The sequence below is a fragment of the Podarcis gaigeae genome (genome assembly GCF_964106915.1).
Source record: "Podarcis gaigeae genome assembly, chromosome: 10".
In the NCBI taxonomy this organism is placed as follows: Eukaryota; Metazoa; Chordata; class Lepidosauria; order Squamata; family Lacertidae; genus Podarcis; species Podarcis gaigeae.
In genome coordinates this window covers 39,621,959-39,642,662 of record NC_139686.1, presented here as the reverse complement: position 1 = coordinate 39,642,662, position 20,704 = coordinate 39,621,959, and the positions used below count along the sequence as shown (strand labels likewise).

The 20,704-nt window shown below is 40.2% G+C and overlaps 1 protein-coding gene across 1 annotated transcript in view; it reads left to right on the top strand.

Annotated features, from left to right (window-relative positions):
- TMTC2 (transmembrane O-mannosyltransferase targeting cadherins 2) overlaps positions 1-20,704 on the top strand; it is a 195,942-nt gene that overhangs the window by 112,866 nt on the left and 62,372 nt on the right. Inside the window, exon 4 of the mRNA XM_083699166.1 lies at positions 10,817-10,931. Within this exon, the coding sequence (XP_083555292.1) occupies positions 10,817-10,931 (115 nt within the window). The remainder of the gene's footprint in view (positions 1-10,816; positions 10,932-20,704) is intronic.

Genomic DNA, 20,704 nt, shown 5'->3' with positions numbered 1-20,704 from the left:
AGCAAATATCTTATATGATGTACATGGAAGAATATAGTTCCTGCTGTTGTATATAGACACAGCAACACAACAGTATGTTTTTCATGTCCATAAGGGATTTCAGACTATTGTGAACATAGCACTCAATTCTGAAAAGTTTTGGCTGTTATGCAGAAATGTACATTTTTCTCATGAAGTGAAATGCCTGAGCTGTTCCTGCATCTTATGCGAATGCATTTTGTTTCTGGAGAAATTGGTAAGTTTCTACTTCAAATATTCCTTCAGAAGCAAAAAAGAAAGGAGAACAAACATAATTTGTGCATCAAGCTGTTTGCTTGCTCTTGCATAATGTACATATATGTGCTGGACAGAACCCTTGATGAATGAATCAGTTTTGAGAAGATGGGAGAGTAAACAGGTTGGCATTTCCGTTCCTTTATGTTTTGATAGTAATATCAGATTTGTATTTTCTGGGCCCTAGGGGTAGGTAGATATCTCTTGTTTTTCCTGTAAGAAAAAACCCCAAAAGATTTAACAAAAATATCTTCCCATACTAGCTGCCCAGCCTAGCTGTTAAGTTATGGGTGAACATATCAGATGACACAGCGATTCTTCAAACAGCTCTTGTTTATTCACAGGCCAGAACAGAACTGAACTGAAGGGTTCAGCCAGCCTGCTTATATAGAGCTCCACTAGAACGCAACAGTTTCTGTAACTATCCAATCACTGAACATCTTTTGATCCCTTATTTGCATATGGGGACCTGAACTATCTACAGTATCCCCCTGCTGGCCCATGGTGAGAACTTCAGTACATAACACTAGCGATTGATACTTCTTGGAGAAACGGTGGGATAATAGATAATAATAGATAAATGCAATGCTTCTTCGCCGCTCAATCAAACAGAGAAATCAAGCCAGTAAATAACTTGTTGACAGGTAATGCACAACTAGCATGACTCTTAAGTGAAATGGCACTAACCTGCTGTCTTCCAGATGTTTTTCTGTATTATCACTCCTATTTCCCAGGATTCTTTGGGGGATTCCAACACTGTTTAAAGTGGTATGATGCTGCTTTAAACGTATAGTGCAGATGAGACCTGCAATATTAAGTGCAGAGAGTGACCCGAATTCTTAAGATTCTCACTAAGTGAACTCCAACATCAGATAACCAACATAAACTTCCCCTAGTTAACACGATATAATTTTTTATGTAATTCAGACAATCCAATATTACAGTAATTCACCTTATTCTCAGTAGCACTTCTTTAATACTGGGATTTCAAGATTCTAAATAATAATAATTAATAATAATTTTATTATTATGTATACCCCGCCCATACCCCTGGGCAGCTTACAGCATATATAAAACATAGTAAAATATCAAACATTAAAAGAAAGTTCACAATACTGGGCTTCCTTCAGATGTCTTCTAAAAGTTACCGTATGTAGTTTTTAATCTCCTTGACGTATGAATATATTTGGGCCTGCATTTATTTATTTATTTATTTGTTTATTTATTTATTTGAAGGGGTGGGGTTTAAATGGGACATGAGGGAGAGATCTGAGCTTTGTAGGAATGCCGAGATCTGAAATGAAGGAAACATACCACTTTAGCCAACAACTATGTTATCTTTGTGGTCAAGAGGACAAGTATTTTCCTCTCCTGCCGTATTTTTTACGCTTACTGATGGTTACCGGAAAGGTGAGACTAAAAGAGCTACTCTTTGTAAGGTACAAACGGCACACATGCCTCTAGCTGCTTTCCTAAGTGAGACAGAGAGCTTGCCATAAAGATGGCTAAGATAGGAATGCTTCCCCTCTTGCCATTCTCTCTTTTGCTTTCCCGATGGCCCACTCCTGTAGCCCTTGGTCCGTTCAGGCTGAAGTGCAGCAGACGAGGCAACCCTGAATGTGCAAGGTTGCCTACATGATTAGATCAGCCAACTTGATGCAGAAACTCAGCCCCAGAAAATGAGAAGTGGGGAGGGCCAGCCCTCGGGAGCACTAGCTGGGGCTAATGACCGTGTTCCCACTCTCATATGTAGGGATGCCTGAACAAAGCTTTGAGCAGCCTTTCTCGACCTGTGGGTCCTCAGATGTTGTTGAACTACAACTCCCATCACCCCTTGCTAGCTAGCAAGGCAAATGCAACTGATGGCATTAAGGCTACATGGTTAAGCAGAAGATTAATACACAGGAGCTTAAAGTTTAAATGTATTTGCTGATATTTTTGGCTAACTATCACTGTACTTTAAGTAGCATTAGTACAAATGGAGTTTCATAATTTAAATGTCTCCGAATATCATTGGTTCTTTTATTAAAATACATAAGGGATGATGGGAGTTGTAGTCCAACAACATCTGGGGACCCACAGGTTGAGAACCGCTGGCTTAGAGAATTATTCATTTATTCAACTTCATCTCATTTTATGAATCGCTTACCATGACCCCCCCCAACCATTTTAACAATTGCAGCTAGCCATGATAGCGATGCTGTGCCTCTCCAGTTGGAGGCAGCAATGTTTTTGATACCAGTTGCTGGAAACCACAAGAGGGGAGAGCCCCTTGGGCTCAGGTCCTGCTTGCAGGTTTTCCACAGGCATCTGGTTGTCCACTGTGAGAGCAGGATGGTGGACTAGGTCTAATCCAGCAGGCTCTCCTTGTGTTCTTATGAAAACCAATAGAAAAACAACTTTGCCTCCCATAGGGACTGGGATAAAAATCTTCGCTTTAAAAGGCTTGTTGAAAAAAGGAAGGTGTTATGTACTGAAGTTCTCACCCTGGGCCAGCAGGGGGATACTGTAGATAGTTTTCACTCAGGTCCACATATGCAAATAAGGGATCGAAAGTGACGTTCAGTGATTGGATAGTTACAGAAAATGGTTACTGTTGTGTTCTAGTGGAGCTCTATATAAGCAGGCTGGCTGAACCCTTCAGTTCAGTTCTGTTCTGGCCAGTGAATAAACAAGAGCTGTTTGAAGAATCGCTGTGCCGTCTGATATCTTCACCCACAATTTAACAGAAGGCACTGAAGAAAACAGGAGAGATGGCAACAGGAGGAAGTACTGAAGTACAGGTGCTGCCACACCAAAAGTTGTTTGCCCACATCTTATAAAATGGACCTCCTAATAAAATGGAAACTGCAGAATTGATTTGATTTGGCAGTGATTGATTTGGCAGATATGGGGTGAGATTATTCATAGAACTGTAGGGTTGGAAGGGACCATGAGGAACATCTACTCCAGGCAGTGCAGGAATATTTTGCTGAACATGGGGCTTGAACCCGTGAACCTTAGGCTAAGAGTCTCATGTTTTACTGACTGAGCTATCAACAGATGTTATTTTTGGAACTTAATTTTCTAGGAGTTCTCATTAAAAAGGTTAAATAAACTGAAGACGTTTTTTGAAAGTGGGCTCTGAGAACAATTGGAGAAGTTCTGCAGAATACTGGTAGGTTCAGGATTACTTGAGAAACAGAAATAAAATAGGAATATAGCCCTTCCGATCGACAGGGCAGGTAGAGTGCCATTTCATATTTATATAGTTCGTGAGCAAAGTGAAAATGAGCTACTCCAAAATGCATAACACACAGTTTTGCTCACTTTCAGGGAAGGAAAGGATACCCAAGAGTACCAGCTGAAAGGAATGTTGTACTGCTGCCTAAAATTCTCATATGCAAAGGCCAGTCTGTTTGACCCCAAGTTGGCAGGGAATCTGCCAGTCATTAACTGAGGGGAAGCTGCAGAGTAAAGATTGGGAAGATCACCTCTGCATGTCTGCCCATTTGCTTTTCTGATATAGTCAGGGTTTGGGGGGGTGGTGGTTAATGTTATATTTAAATAACTCCAAATTAGTTGAGCCATGCCGCTTAATAGTGGCTTTCTTTGTTTTTGTTTTTAGAAGGATCAGGAGAAGAGTGCCTGTGGTTAAGGAGAACTCTTCCTTAAGTAAAATTATTAGTAATAGTAATAGTAATTGTATTGTTTATACTCCATCCATCTGGCTGGGTTTCCCTGCCTGCAACGTTCTTTTGAATGTTTGAACAATGGTTTGCAGTTGATCTTAAGAGCTTACGTTCAGACAATTGACGTAAATTAATATAGGATTGTGGATTGTATTGGCTGTACATACCTCTAAATTTCATTGTTTGTCTTATTTCAGACGGATATCTTACATTCTATAGGAAAGCAAATGCTAAACACTTGGCTAGGCTCCAGTTGCTTCTCCTGGGAAAACCATTTTTATTTGCATACATACGTCAGCTGTCATTTGCACAGCAAGACCTGTGCACAGCTTATGCTGTGATGTTATAATGATATATTCTAATTGCTTTTTTCCTGGTGTAGTAAGTTGTAGGATCAGGCCATTGGTTCCAATTAAATAAACACATACTAGTCTCTTTGGCCAGGGTGCTCTCAAATTTTGAAATACATTTTGAATCAACACCTTCATGTCCTTTTGTCCTTTTGCGCATATGATATATGAACCAATGAATCTAGCAAGAAATCATAGGGATCATGGCAGTGCATTTTGGTGTCAACTATATAAGCTGCATTTGATTGAAGAAAGCTGTTATAACCACATTGTCAAAAGTTCTTGTAAAATCTATTTTCGTATTACTAAAATGAATTTCAGACTTGTGGAACAATTGATTAGTGTATACCAACTCCCATTGGTAGTGATTCCTAAATTCTTGAAACAAATTGAACAGTGACACTGAACAAACTATATTCATGACATTGCTAATGCAAAAAAGTATACCTTATGGACATTATAAGAAATATTGGTTGTCAGACTTGAGCTAGCATGAGCAATTGCAGATATTTGCTTGTATGTAAAATGAATGCATAAAACAGATTAATTTTGGAACTTGAGCTTGTAGAAAACATTTATTTATTAAGAAATGAGTTATAAGAGCATTTATTTTGGCGAGTTAAAACCTTGGCTTGCAGTAACAGAATTAATCTAAGAGATGCTGACAGATTTCTCATATTACATAAAATTCCAGACGCAGATAAAATTAAAGTGTATTTCAGAAAAGTTTATACAATTTTATACCTTTTGCTTTGCAGGGCACAAGATATTCCAAGGCCTTTGTTTCCTGAGCACCTAGAAATAATGATGCTTTCAACTAGGTTTTAAAAAAATGTTTCCTACACTTGATGGTAGTAGAATGCTGAACAGTACGTTCCAGAAGGCCAGAGCAACACAAATGCCTAATATATACTTGAATATGCTGTGGGATTAACAGTTCACTGTGATATGCAAATTTGAAATGATGATTCGGCTCTGCACTGATTCCCTCACCCCACCCCAGGAGGTTTTGCAACTTGAAGGCAGTGAATTCAGGCTCACACAATGACATCCTGCCTTTTGAGGCACCTCCCCATGGCGATTTATTGAAAATTACTTTGCGAAGTGCAGGTACTTCTTGAGTGCGTCACAGAAGTGTTGATGATTATTAATATCAGTCAAGTGCTCAAGGGAAGATAAGAGGTTTTCAAGTACTTTTGACAGAGAACAGAAGCAACTGATGTGATTCACCTTGAAAACTATCTACAATATTAGACTGGGTTTTTTTTTGAGGAGCTTCAGACGTGAGAAAAGAGATGCTTTAGCTGCTGGTTTCAGGGGAATTGACACAAACCCTAATGAAAGTAGTGGATGTTGCAGCGCAACTGAACCTGGTTGATGTGTGTTGTACATCTTTATTTATGTTTTGCCACTGTACTTTATAGCATGCTATGAAAAGGTGGTGCAGGATGATGTATAACACCAAACCTAATCTGTCATGGTCTAGGAATTTGATGCCCATAAAAGTTTAATAACAAACAAAAAAGATGAGATTTAGTGGTCATATTGGATTTATTTCTAATCTTCTAAAACTTATAGGTGAATGGTGCTCATCAAAACTGTTCAGCTGAGAGCCCCTTTATATTGAACAGTCTCTGCCCCAGTGACAGAATAAGCTGTTCCACTGGCTATTGCATTTAGTGCTTCTGGTTGCTGATTTTGGCTGGTACCCTTAGTAGATAACTGTATAATAGGTAGCCACAAGGTTCCATCTTTTTCCGAGTGCTGCATATATGAAGTCACTGGGAAATGTCATTAGGAGATTCAGGGTAAAGTAACATCAGTGTTAGGGAATGCAGATGGCACTGTGGTCTAAACCACTGAGCCTCTTGGGTGTGCTGATCAGAAGGTCGGTGGTTCAAATCCCTGCGATGGGGTGAGCTCCCGTTGCTCGGTCCCAGCTCCTGCCAACCTAGCAGTTTGAAAGCACCCTAAAAAGTGCAAGTATATAAATAGGTACCACTCCAGCAGGAAGGTAAATGGCGTTTCCGTGAGCTGCTCTGGTTTCGCCAGAAGCGGCTTAGTCATGCTGGCCACATGACCCGGAAAAATTGTCTGCGGACAAAAGCTGGCTCCCTCGGCATGTAAAGCGAGATGAGCACCGCAACCCCAGAGTCGTCTGCAACTGGACTTAACTGTCAGGGGTCCTTTACTTCTTTTTTTAAACATCAGTGTTATCAGATATGTAGAATGTTGGTGTGTGTTTTAATCTGTTTTTGAACTTAGCACTGATTTTGCCTAGTTTTTGAATGTTTCAAGTAGTTCCTTTTAACTGTTTATAATTTTTTGCTGATAATCTTTTGAAATCAATCAGTATATAAATTTTAATAAATAAATAAACCATTTTGGTTTTTAAACATGGGTTGGCTAGAGTTGGTTGTAACCAAGAAACAATGGCAGTGGAAGTGCCCTCCTAACCATTGTAATGCGGCAATCAGGCCATAGGTGACTGCCATGATTATCTTCAGAATTGGAACAAAAGCCTGGTCCAGACTTGGTGCACAAACCATTTTGTGCTGGAGGTGGTGTGGGAGGACATAAAAGGAGTGTACGCTTTGCTTTCAAATCATAATTGGAAACTATGGTTTGAGTTGAGTTTCCAAGTTTGGATTGGAAAGAAAGTTTTGTTTCTGCAAAATCATTGTTTGCCCAGTTTAGACAGTTTGGAAAACTGTGGTTTGTTCACACTAGAAAAAAGATAGAGGAGAGAACAAAGTTTGCATGGGTAGGAAAGGATGCATAAGCTTGAAGCTCACGATTTCACTGTGACCTCTGAACTAGGTCTACTGACATTTGTTCTGAAATCAGTTTTGTCAGTTTTCCTTTAATATACCACAGTGTTTCATGGTTATGTATGAAGTCAATTTTGAAGTAACTATGCTGCAGCTAAGTGTTCACTCTGAACAAAAATGAATTGAAAAGGAGCCAAGGCAGTAAAGACAGCTTCTGCAAACAATGGAAACAAAGAATTTTAAAGAGAAAGGATTGAACTGTTCCAGCCTTTAGATGGTCAGTGAATATGAAACAAGAGCCAAAACTGTTCTCTAATGCTGGAGGCATGTTTTCATAAATGGAAGTATTTTAAAGAGGAAATTTGCTTTGTCACAGAGGTATTTGTATTATTTTAAACTTGCTAATTTATGGCAACCATAGCATTAGTGCTGAGTGATATAGGAAGAACATAAGGAATAAAACCCAGCAATATTCTAACCCTAAAGCACACATTAATAACAATATATCACCAAAACCTAAACATTTTAGAGCTTGTCTTGCTTAGTATGCATTTCCTTCCATTAAATGAAGAAAACTTAGAATCTGATACTGTGGTTTAATTAGCTGAGCACCTTTGGAGGTGGTTTCATCAGTGCCTTCTGTAGGCAGTCATCCAGATTGGGCATTTGTTGTGTTTGTCCCTGTTTAGGGTAAATGCATCTGTAACACAGGGACAAGTACCTGCCCAGTCGTAATTCAACTCCACCCAGTATTCCACTTCTCAACCCCAAGTGTGTTTGTGAAATGGGAGCATATAGAGCATTACAGAGGAAATCCAGCAATGCTCATTACATATATTTTTTTAACGTTTGTTTTCCAATGTGTATTAGGTACACACATAGCTCCCATTCCTGTAATCCAGCGAGTGGGGAGCCTATTGCTCTTCAGATGCTGTTGGATTCCAGTTTCCAGACCCATTCCCATTGCTGTCTAGAGGTGATGAAAGATGGGAGCAACATCTGGAAGGCCACAGGTTCCCTATCCTCCTTCTCATCCTCGTTGTACATTTTGACTTAGATTTGGAACCCATTGACTGTAATTTAGTTTTGGCCACTTGTTGAGTGCATATTGTGAAAGCTACTATTTCGCATGTCTGGGCCTGCCAGATTTGATGTTTCTCACTTACATTCAAATATTACAATCCACTATTTAGCAAAAGCAATGAATAAGGTCTCACAACGTTGCCAAATTACTCATTCCAAAGAGACATAAAAAGTGTTCATTTTTCAATACATCACATATTCTCTTGCCCAAACATAATGTGCTAATTTGGACGTTATTGCCATGTCCCATTTTCTGAAAAGCCATTCAGATAAAATGAGGGAGGGGATTCATTTCCTCCAATAGATTGAAACTGACATTTAAGTGGCTATCTTCACATTCTCTCCACATCTAAATATTTCAAAAGTACATTTATTGAGTGTTTTGACTACTCTGAGATGTGTACGTTGACAGAAATCTATTGTTGTTCATACACCTTTTTGCCTGGGATCCAAACAGCTACCTTAGGCAAGCCCAAGGCGTTGCTTATGGCCAGTGGGATTTCCCTCTTTCAACAGCAGATTCCCAGGCTGTATTGCAAACAGTGGTTGAAAATGTAAGTTTCAAAAACAGCTTGACACTTGTCACGAGGGCCTGCCATTCACGAAACAGAAGACCAAATCCCCCTTCAGGTATTTGAAGCCAATCGTGCTGTTCTTTCAATCTTAAACATTTTAGATAATGCTGCAGTTGTGTTTGTTTAATTTTATTGCGTATATAGTGTCATAGGAAGCACTCTTTTCCATGTAGTTTTGGCTGTGAAGTCTTTCTTTTTTCATTGAAATGCACTAATGAAAGGAAATATGAAATACTTCTGTGGTCTAAAGAAGCTTGTCCCATACTAGCATCTTAGCAATTTTACTTTGCAAAGCAAAGTAAAGTAAAGTAAAGGACCCCTTATGGGGTCCTTGCTGTGGGATCACATTCATCCAGTGCTTTACCAACTGCACTGGCTCCCGGTGGAGTACAGGGTCAGATTTAAGGTGCTGGTTTTGACCTTTAAAGCCCTATGTGGCTTAGGACCCTCACGCCTATGGGACTGCCTCTTCTGGTATGCCCCGTGGAGGACCTTAAGGTCCATAAATAACAACACTTTGGAGGTCCCAAGCCTCAAGGAGCTTAGATTGGTCTCAACTAGGTCCAGGGCCTTTTCAGCACTGGCCCCGACTTGGTGGAGCGCTCTGTCACAAGAGACCAGGGCCCTGCGGGATTTGACATCTTTCCGCAGGACCTGCAAGATGGAGCTGTTCTGCCTGGCCTTCGGCTTGGACTCGCTCTGACCCCTTATATGGGATTTGCTATATAAATTTTCCCTTGGCTTTTTTGCTCGCCCATGTAGGACCAGCATGGATAGTTGGCTTGGGTGAATACCTGGTGTTTCCTCCCTTTATGGTCTTGATTTATGGGCCACTACTAAAATGAGACTGCATTTTAAACTGTATTTTAAGCTGTATTTTAAGTCATATTTTAATTTACTGTCCCGTCCCCCCATTACGTTTTATTGTAATTATTATTTGGTTGTAGCCGCCCTGAGCCTGGCCCTGGCCAGGGAGGGTGGGGTATAAATAATTTATTTATTTATTTATTTATTTATTTATTTATTTATTTATTTATTTATTATTATGTTTGTGATACATGTGAGTGTATCTATTGTCCATTATTTAATACTGCCTCTGCCAGCCAGTTACTAGCCTAGTGCTCTTAAGACATTGATGCACCTGCCTGATTTGGAAGATATAAATGTTGGAGCTGAACTACAGTATATGAAGCTACACAGAATGTTGAGAGTCAGTCTAAAAATATACAGGAAAATGATGCAGAGAATATTGCATTCTGCAAAGGAGAATCCCTTGATTTTGACCAAGCCATGGATATCCCTATAATTCCCCTCCCTCCATCTTCTATTTCTTTATTTCCTAGCGACTTGGGCAGAATCAATAATGTTCTTGTCTTCTGTTGCCCAGATCCGATAACTTGAACTTTCCCGTTTCACACCGTAACACAAATGTTGTAGGGACATCTACCCACTTGTTCACAAATCTATGTTTCATTTGTCTATTCTTGCATATCAGTGTACTTCAGTTGTTCACATGGTAATGCTCCCTGATCCATCTACTTGTCTATTGATTTCAAGCATACCTATGATACGGTAATTGCTTTTATGTCCCATTGAAATCCTGATTGTTTATGTCCTGCCTCTGAAGGTGAGTTTTGCTGAATAGAAGTCATTTATAAATAAAACAGTATAAAAGTGCCCATGCTACAAAGCTGATGCTCTACAAAGCTGATCTCAAGGGGAATTTCCTCTTGTATTATCCAAGGCCTGTGCAGGCTGCATGATACAATTGCTGTGCCTCACTTGTTTGTTTCCTCTCAACTTTCAGCATTCCAGTATTGCTCCTGATCCTACCAACAGATGACTTTTTTCCAATATATATGCACTCTGGGGATTAAACTGTAGAGCATGCATATTGTTGTTGCTAATAGAAGAAACAATGCAGCATAATAAAAAGAGAGGATGTTTTCTTCTGCTGCTCCAGGTTGGAGAAAAGAAAAGAGAGAGTTGTGTGGGTTTTTCTCCCTGAGGTCCTTCTTGATCTTCAGGTACTACATTCCATATAATTGGATTGTGTCTCTCTCTGAATACTGCTTTTTTTTCTCTCTTGGCAGCATGGGGTAACCTTGGAAATGTTCTGAAGAGCCAGAGCAAGATTTCTGAAGCTGAAAGCGCCTATAGGAATGCCTTGTACTACCGCAGCAACATGGCTGATATGCTTTATAATTTGTAAGTATGCATGGCTTTCCTTATGCTATTTTCATCTGCAAAGCCTGGTTGTGAATGAGGCCATTTATTTGGCTCCTGGAAATGGAGATGATATTTAGCTGTTGTTTTTTTTCTGCCTCTGCCCCCTTGCCCTTTCATTCATCATACTTCAAACTCAGATAGACAGGGTTCCTTCTGTTCTCCACATTTATCAGATCATCATGTATTTCAACTCTGTTCTGCGGTGAGTAGTAGAAGTTGATTTCCCTAAAGATCTGGTGTGCTGCTGTGTCTCTGAATAGGCCCTTGCCTGTGTCCCAGCCCCTCCCCAACAAAGACACCGTTCACTAGTATTTCTCAGCATGCCCAAAAATCCTGAAGCAGTACAACTTTGCCTGTCAGCTTGAGTTAGGGAATCAACAATTATAGCCATTTCTCTTTGACACCCATCCTCGATGTTCTGGGGATCTCCTGTTTAGACCACTGTGTTGCAATCTGCATGGAGCTATCTTTAGAAAATGACTTGGAAGTTCAAGGTTAATGCAGTATTCTTGTTGCAAGCCTTCTAACAGTGGTGGAATTCAGAGAGAATACAATACCATATTTAGTTCATCTGAAATACTTGTCTATATAGTACTCCCAAGCCCAATTTTACCCCACTAGCGCTTAACTCTAAAGCCCAAAATGGCCTGGATCAGAGTCTTGTTTCCCACAAATATATTTGTACTAAAAGTGGTTCACAGAACCTTTGGGAATACATTCCTCCATCATTTATCCCTGCTGTGTGATATCTGTTGGGAATCTTCTGTTCTGTGTTCTGTATGCGGCACAGTGAAGTTGTTGAGGTTAAGGAGAGTTTTCTGCCTTGTCGCACTGATATGATGAAATTCATTCCTGAAAGAACCTGTCAACCTCCTTAATCAGTTTGTGTTATGTGAAGACTTTTTGGAGGCATCTTTGAGTACCTCTGGATAGGAAGGCTCTTGGTAAATACAAAGGGTGGTATTCAACTTACTTTCATTCAGAGCAGACCCATTGAAATTAATGAACCTAGCTTAGTCATGATCATTCATTTCAATAGGACTATTCTGAGTAAATGTTTGTAAACAATGTGTGTGGTGTGTGCAGTGCTATATATGTTGGTGCTAGGATTATTTAGAATCACTCCAGCCTTAACTAGGTAGATACAGTTAGCCCCCTAGTCTGCCTTGCCTGTCCAAAAAGTTACCACTTGCTTAGTCAGGCCACTTAAGTTGTACCATATGGCACCTTCCTGTCTTCTTTAAAATACAGCTTCACAATATACCTTTCTCTGTAGCAACCATTGCTGTACAAAAAAAAAATTGTTTGGTGTTAATGTGTAATTGATAAATTAATCTTCATAACAACACCTGTTTAGGAACTGGAAGCTCATTTTCTAATATGCTGTAGAGATCAAGAAATGTGTAATGAAGAGTAAGTTTTGCAAATAAAAAGCATAAGATCAAACATGAACATTTCTAAAAGCAGGCTTATTGAAGCTATTGTTCGTTCTCTCTTTTCTGAAGCCAGGCATAATGCAGAATTGCAAGAAGAACTGTAATGTTGCATAAATATTTGACTTCTTCAGTGTAGAAGCACAGCGCGCATGTTGTGGTCTTCATATCTTCCAGTGAATATAACACTACTTCCATCTACTGCCCACAACAGTCATCATGATTTCACTCCTATGTAATGTCTGTTAGTTTCTATCTATGTATATTCACTGAGAAGCCTGTACATATGCCAGCCTCCAGATGCATGAACCCATTTGAATATACTGATTTGGTCATGAATGCTACATTTTGATGGTATTGTTTATATGGTGCTTTATATATGTATATGGATATAGGATGTGACAAGATCATTAGCATTCTGACCATTATCAAATTGTTATAAATTGCACTGAATTGTTGTTGTTGTTCCTGCTGCTGTTTGGTAATTGATGGACAGAAGAGAAATCTTTTAAATAAAATACTTTTTGGGAATTTGGTTATAATGAACCCAGGCATGCTGTATCAGTTGTTAACTGTCAATTGATACATTCATATTTCAGTGTGTTTTTAATTATTTTCCCTTCCCAAATTCATGCCTAGTACTTAGTTCTCAGAGCATTAGCTAATTTGCCTTATACTGAATGAACCCTTATTTTCAACCAACACTTCCAGAGATTTATAGATGGTGAGTTACTACCTACCTTTAAGTCCTTTGGCTGATGTTAGAGGATGGCTAAACCCCGAATTCTTTGCCAAATGCCAATTATGCAGGAATCAATGATTTTCAGCTTAATCTGTCATTTAACTTTTATAAATCTCCCCTACAGAGATTTATGACAGTGCACCTCATTTGTTATCTTGGCAAGTGCCGTTAAGATATGCCTATCTCTTTTTGAAAAGACAGAAGAGAAGTGGCTCTCCAATATCTGATTCCTGCATATTTGCGACTGGATCCAGGAATTAAGAGGTGAAATACAAGTGATGGGTTGAACTATGACCACATTTTATTTAAACTACATATGCATGGGGAAATGAGAAGAGTGGGGAAAGCGATCTTAACTTCAGCTTTTGGTGAGCCAAATATTGCCCATTCTAAGGGACAGGACAAGGCATTTCTCTCCCATGCCCCAAAACTCTGAGCAGGTGCACAGATAAGCCTTAAGAATTCTCTGTATCCAGACCAAGGGCCTTATAGCCCAGAGAGTGCTGAAGTGTGCTCACCTGTTACCTTAGCTAACCATAACCTTTCCCACACTTCCCTGCCAGCTTAACCATGAAATCATATTGACCATATCAACCTATTGAACAGCACCTACTCCTAAACACCAATCTTCTCTGAATCCAGTAGGCAAAGAAAGAAAGAAAAAACTCTGCTGTTCCAAATGTGCAGGCAAGCAAAAAATTCCTACACAGCCCTGAAACAACTGGTAAAGGTAAAGGGTAAAGGGACCCCTGACCATTAGGTCTAGTCGTGGTCGACTCTGGGGTTGTGGCGCGCATCTCGCTTTATTGGCCGAGGGAGCCGGTGTACAGCTTCCAGGTCATGTGGCCAGCAAGACTAAGCCACTTCTGGCGAACCAGAGCAGTGCACAGAAACGCTGTTTACCTTTCCACTGGAGTGGTACCTATTTATCTACTTGCGCTTTGACGTTGCTTTTGAACTGCTAGGTTGGCAGGAGCAGGGACCGAGCAACGGGAGTTCACCCCGTCGCGGGGATTCGAACTGCTGACCTTCTGATCTGCAAGTCCTAGGCTCAGTGGTTTAACCCACAGCTCCACCCGCGTCCCGAAACAACTGGTAGACCTATATTAAAACAGAAGGGGGTCAGGGAGATGTGAACAATGGCCCAGAGAATCCCTTAGGGGTATAACCGAGGCTACTAAACTCCTCCCCTCCCCAACATGGGTGCTTGCATATGTGTGCATGCCAAGCAACCTTGTCTCCCATCTTCCAGGGCTGGCCGCAACAATGCTCCTAGATGTAGCATTCCACAACAGGTGGGGGCAAACTTCTCTTAGCCCTGATGTGCCTGTGGCCAGTTATTAATATCACAGCAAGACCTTTTACTTTTAATATTTTAAAAAATGTATTTGCATCTTCAGCTGTTGAAGATGTTCTTTGGCATTCCTGAGCCACGTTTTATGCGCTCTTCAATTTACCTTGTGTAAATTACACTTCCGTTGTTTTTAAAGGATTCGTTTTTAATAACACCACCTCTCAGTCTCACTCTGTCTTCATTTGTGTCCTGGGGCAACTGGCTGTTTCCAAAGGTGCAACAGAAACTTATGGTTTATAAAAAACAATAGTAGAATTGCCATGGTCAATAGTTAGCTGGCAAGCTGCCACAGGAAAAAGGAAACATGTCTTGCTAATATATGTAACTTCAGTGTTTATGTTTATCAGGAACTACACAAACTAAATCTTCAGGGGAAATTGTGGACACACTTCATGAAATTAAGATTCTAAATTGTGTTGTGTCTGACTTGCCTTCCATCTTAGTGAGCAATGTGCAGCCAAAGGTATCCTTGAATTTTCTACTACAGCAACTTGCACACAATGAATGGGCAAGGCAATTTTGAAACGAAATACAATTTTCAAGTGTAGCCATGTGAGTGGGTACAGGAAAAAGTTTCAGCAAACTTTATGTGCAGTGCTTCCCTGCATAGTCATGTAACTTGTGCAAATTGGCCACCTTAATGCTATCCTAGAAGGTGATAGACTTCTCAGTTTGGAATGCTCTGGCAAGTAGCCGTGCCTCAATTTTCTAAATTTGTATACGCACCATTTATTTCCCTACAAATTGTGTATTCTGAATTGGAAACTCGAAAGTGCATGGTTATAGCAAGCTGCAAACCAAGCATATTTTTTTACAGATATCTAGCCATGAGGATCTGTCACAAAATTGACCCTTTGATTTGAAAACAGTCTGAGCCAGCCTGTTAGCTTTGGATTATAATTATTGGCTTATCTACTTCCAGAGGCTTTTGCAAATTTGGAATATATAGTACTTGGGTTTAATACTACTTTTATAGAAAGAAAAGTGGATGAAAGAGGAAAAATAATGATACCCATATTGTGTTGCGCAGGATACAAAGTAAGCCACAGCAAATTCATCACCAGTGCAAACAAAACACAACCTATCTTTAACCATAGTTATGGGGTTGGGGGCAGGCATGGGAACATATATTATCTCCCCCACCCCTGCTCCTTCAAAGCATGATTCCCACCCCCTTCTGCACCCTCCTGCCCGCCTTAACTACCACTGACCATGCTCATATAGTGTTGTTGCCAATTTTCTGAACTGAATGGATTTTGAAGTGACCCTCCCCCAGGTTGAAAACAATTGTCTTTTTACGAGGTGAACCAAAAATGCCTTTTAATTTTGGCTAGGTCTGTAAATACACTCAGCCTTATTCCAGACTACCTCTGCCCTCTTGTATTCTAGCAGCAGCAGCCAGGAGGAGGGAAGCTGTTTCTTGGGTCACTGTTAGGTCATAAAACCATATCAACAGGGTGTAGGGCTATAGCTCGCCAAGGGTTCTGGGCCCTTAGAAAGGGATGGAGAAGAGGCCAACAGTGAGAGAGCTTTCCTTGCAAATGGTTTACCTCCTTACCCCTCTTGCTTGGTAAGTTTGCTAAAAGCATCCATGTTCTGATATTTTCCCGAACATGCAGTGTTTAAATGTGAGGATGAGGGTGTGGCACTCACACAAGCCCCACCCAAACACCCCTGTTTGAATTCTCTTTGAGCTTCCGCTGTTGAGTGGGCAACATATGTAGGGGTAGAATAGAATCATAGAATCATAGAGTTGGAAGAGACCACAAGTGCCATTAATTCCAACCCCCTGCCAATCAGGAAACACCATCAGAGAACTCCTAACATGTGGTTGTCAAGTCTCTGCTTAAAGACCTCCAAAGGAGACTCCATCACACTCCTTGGCAGCAAATTCCACTGTTGAACAGCTCTTACTGTCAGGAAGTTCTTCCTAATGTTTAGGTGGAATCTTCTTTCTTGTAGTTTGGATCCATTGCTCCGTGTGCGCTTCACTGGAGCAGCAGAAAACCACCTTTCTCCCTCCTCTATGTGACATCCTTTTATATATTTGAACATGGCTATCATATCACCCCTTAACCTCCTCTTCTCCAGGCTAAACATGCCCAGCTCCCTTAGCCGTTCCTCATAAGGCATCGTTTCCAAGCTTTTGACCATTTTGGTTGCCCTCCTCACGTTCCAGTTTGTCAGTGTCCTTCTTGAACTGTGGTGCCCAGAACTGGACACAGTACTCCAGGTGAGGTCTGACCAGAGCAGAATACAGTGGCACTATTACTTCCCTTGATCTAGATGCTATACTCCTATTGATGCAGCCCAGAATTGCATTGGCTTTTTTAGCTGCCGCGTCACACTGTTGGCTCATGTCAAGTTTGTGGTCAACCAAGACTCCTAGATCCTTTTCACATGTACTGCTCTCAACCAGGTGTCACCCATCTTGTATTTGTGCCTCTCATTATTTTTTTTGCCCAAGTGCAATACTTTACATTTCTCCCTGTTAAAATTCATCTTGTTTGTTTTGGCCCAGTTCTCTAATCTGTCAAGGTTGTTTTGAAGTGTGATCCTGTCCTCTAGGGTGTTAGCCACCCCTCCCAGTTTGGTGTCATCTGCAAATTTGATCAGGATGCCCTTGAGTCCATCATCCAAGTCGTTGATAAAGATGTTGAATAAGACCGGGCCCAAGACAGAACCCTGTGGCACCCCACTAGTCACTCTTCTCCAGGATGAAGAGGAACCATTGATGAGCACCCTTTGGGTTCGGTCAGTCAGCCAGTTACAAATCCACTGAGTGGTAGCATAGTCAAGACCGCATTTTACCAGATTCTTTACAAGAATGTTGGTGGTTGTTCTCTTGAATGGGAGTGGAACACCTTGGATGATGGGTGATGTTGCTTGATTAGTGTCTTCGATGGCTAAGAGGGTTCTACATGGGTTTGAGTGAATACAAGTAAAAATGTATTGCAGGTCTTCCCTGTTCAAAGCAGAAGGCTGGAGCCTGAGCACACCAGCCTGATGCACATGGGGTTGCTAGGAGCAGGGCTTTTGTGCATGGTCCATGCCCTGTCCCCCATTTCAACATAGGCATGCTTCAGGCAAATGCTTGAACTTGGCTACAGTAATGAAGGCAAGGGTAGGGAAAGTTGGAGAGAATAAATGGCTGTCAAGAAAGCACTCAGAATGGTTCTTTTGAGCTTTCAGATAATTTTCTGAAAGAGTTCAAAAAGTCCCAACCAAGATGGCTTTAAGAAAGGGAGATGTCAGAGTAGTAAATCATTTTATCACTTGTCATAGCATTAACTGGTTCTTTAGAATCATATTAAATATAGGTAGATGCAAAATCTTCCCTATTTATGGATAAGCATATTCTTGCATTGCAGAGTGATATTGCATGCTTGTGGCATTCATATGCAAAAACAAGTACACAAGGATAGGGTTTTGTCTGTGATTAGTGCACATTGTTTCACAGCCAAAATGTCAACCAGTCTGCTCTACCCTTGGTTCTTGGCTGTTGCTTATCACTATTCTAAATTAAAGAGCCAAATGGCTTGCTGTTATGCTTGCTATTGCAAGCAAAAATCATGAATATTCAATGCACCCCTAATTAAAAGTGATATTTTATCAATGTGACACACAGGCAAAATTATTTCCATGAGGAAGTATCTCTACATGAATAGAGATTTAGGATTGTATCAACTGGTTTTTCTCAGCTGATGGTAAGGCTTCCTTCAGTGAAATGAGGAAGGAGCAATTTTCAGCAGTTTCTCTCTGAGTCTCTGCTCCCCTAAATTTTTTATGTGGGGATCCCCATCATCTGAAACAAATTTGGCAGGGATTCAAGGGGAGGGGTGAGTGCCAAAAATTGCTTATATTTCCACTCCACTGAATGAAGCCTTGCTATCAGTTCAGCTACATCAGCCTAACACATTTGCACCATTTTTAAAATGAAAAGTTTAGCATATTATCATATCATGCAGATACAGCATATAGTATATGCATAAACCTGACCTATTAGCTAAGCTTGGGCAGCATGCTAAATCCAGGAGGAAGATTTTGGAAGCTTCTACTTTTGGTTTACTACAGTTTGTCATGTCATCTGAATCAACAAACTGTGGATAACATAAACTAACATTAACTTTAGTTAATTTCAAACAGGACAACTTCAAAGCTTGGTTTCCAACGCTGACTGGCTTAAAACAACCACAGTTAATCACAATCAGTGAGTTCAGACATTATGGTAAGTTGTGGTTCATCAAAGGCAGAAGTTTCTGAGCAACTCCTCCCAGCTTTGCAGAAGGAGAGGAGATGATAAGATGTGAGAAAAGAAGGACATTAGGCATGCCTTATTATAGCATAACGTCTGAATTATGCCAATGTGAGACTTTTCAAGGCTGAAGTTATAGTGTGTAAAGTTCAAAAGCAGAGGATGGTAGGGAGTAGAAACTGCCTGGGAAACATCAGAGTAAATTATTTTAACCACCTGATAATTACATCTTTTGTCTTTTTACAAATTTAAAAAGGTTAACTGTAGGAAATCTGTATGTTGCAAAAAGTCTGTGTCTAGCACTAATTCTACCTTACTTAGAACTCATCATGTCTTGATAGTTCACTTGAAATTAATCCTTATTATCGTTGATGTGCCATGCCTTTAAAGTATATTTAAGGATAGAATGTACAAACTAGAGAGATACAAAATAATTTTCTCTGAAACATTATTTTTTAGTACCTTGAATTGTTAGCAATGTAGATATGTTTTCAGTCTCCTGCTTCCTTATTTCACTTTGACATAAGAGCCCAAAGCAAAATGTTGTTGTTTTTTCAATCTAAGACAATTTGTGTGGGTGGGAATTGTTTCTCAAGGGTGAACTTTTGCAGTGGGTTCTACAAGCATTTTATACTGATTATTAGGTAACTGACTGAACATTTCATCTGTTTTGTGGGGAAAGTCTTTTTTAAAAATCTATTAAAAAGCTACACTAGTTCCAAAATATCAGTTATCAATAAATAAATGAGTTTGGAGAAACACATGTTTTTGGTTCAAGATACTTTGCAAAAATACCTAGCAGAGTTTCTTCACTTTTAAACTGGAGGTTTCATTTTACTGTGCTTGATGTTTTAATTTGTTGGAAGCCAACCAGAGTGGCTGGGACAAACCAGTCAGATGGGCGGCATATAAAATGGCTGTTGTTGTTAGACATTATTTCCTGCCGCATAAATGCTGCTACAGTCATACCTTGGAAGTCGAACAGAATCTGTACCAGAAGCCTGTTCGACTTCCAAAGCACGGCTTCTGATTGGCTGCAGGAGCATCCTGCAGCCAATCAGAAGCCGCTGAAGCCCCGTTGGATTTTTGGCTTCCAAAAGAAGTTTCATAAACCGGAACATTCACTTCTGGTTTTCGATTGTCGGGGAGCTGAAACTTACGAGTTCGGGGGCATTTGAGAACCGAGGTACGACTGTACTTGTTTGCTTTCACAAAGTTGCCAGTTTCTTTTTTTTAATATAATTTTTATTAACAGGCCAATCAAATCACATTATTTCCAAATCACATTAATTCCAAATTATACAGCCAAATTTTAAAATTTTTGTTGGGGGTACCCATACATCAAGCTCCGAAAGGGGACTAAACATCACTCATGTTGCTGCTTTAATTAAACAGTTCTATCCAGTTCTGTCCAGATAGTCTCTTTGTCATCTTCTTGTTGTTATCATATATTCCTTTCTTTGCGATCTCTGATAATCTTCACAAGCAGGTTAAAACCAAACATCCTCTGTGTGGGTTTTACACTCTCCAAAGATCATATCACATAAGGACAGACGCCATTTCCACACCTCCGTAAGGAAACTTTCCCTCGGTCTGTCCCTTAATTTTCCCAGGCTTGCCAGACATATTTCAGAGGGCTCTGCCAAGGTCTAAATCGCATTCCTTTAAGCATTCACATTCCAATGACCCTGATCCTCCTCCCCCATCCTTCTTAGGCAAGCCTATCTCGGAGAAACGCCATTTGAAACTGCGTCATAAAATTTTCCTCCGTTCTCCGATGTTTACCAGTCCTCTCTTTGATTGAATTCACTCCACACAGTTCTTGAATTCCTGCTTGTGATTAATAAATTGCTACAGTTTTTCTTTCTGGGGTGGAGGGTTATTAATACTCACATAAGGCAAAGAAAAAGAAAAGTTTTTTCCTCCACGCCCCTTCCATTTCACACCAAACGTACCAGTCTTTAAATG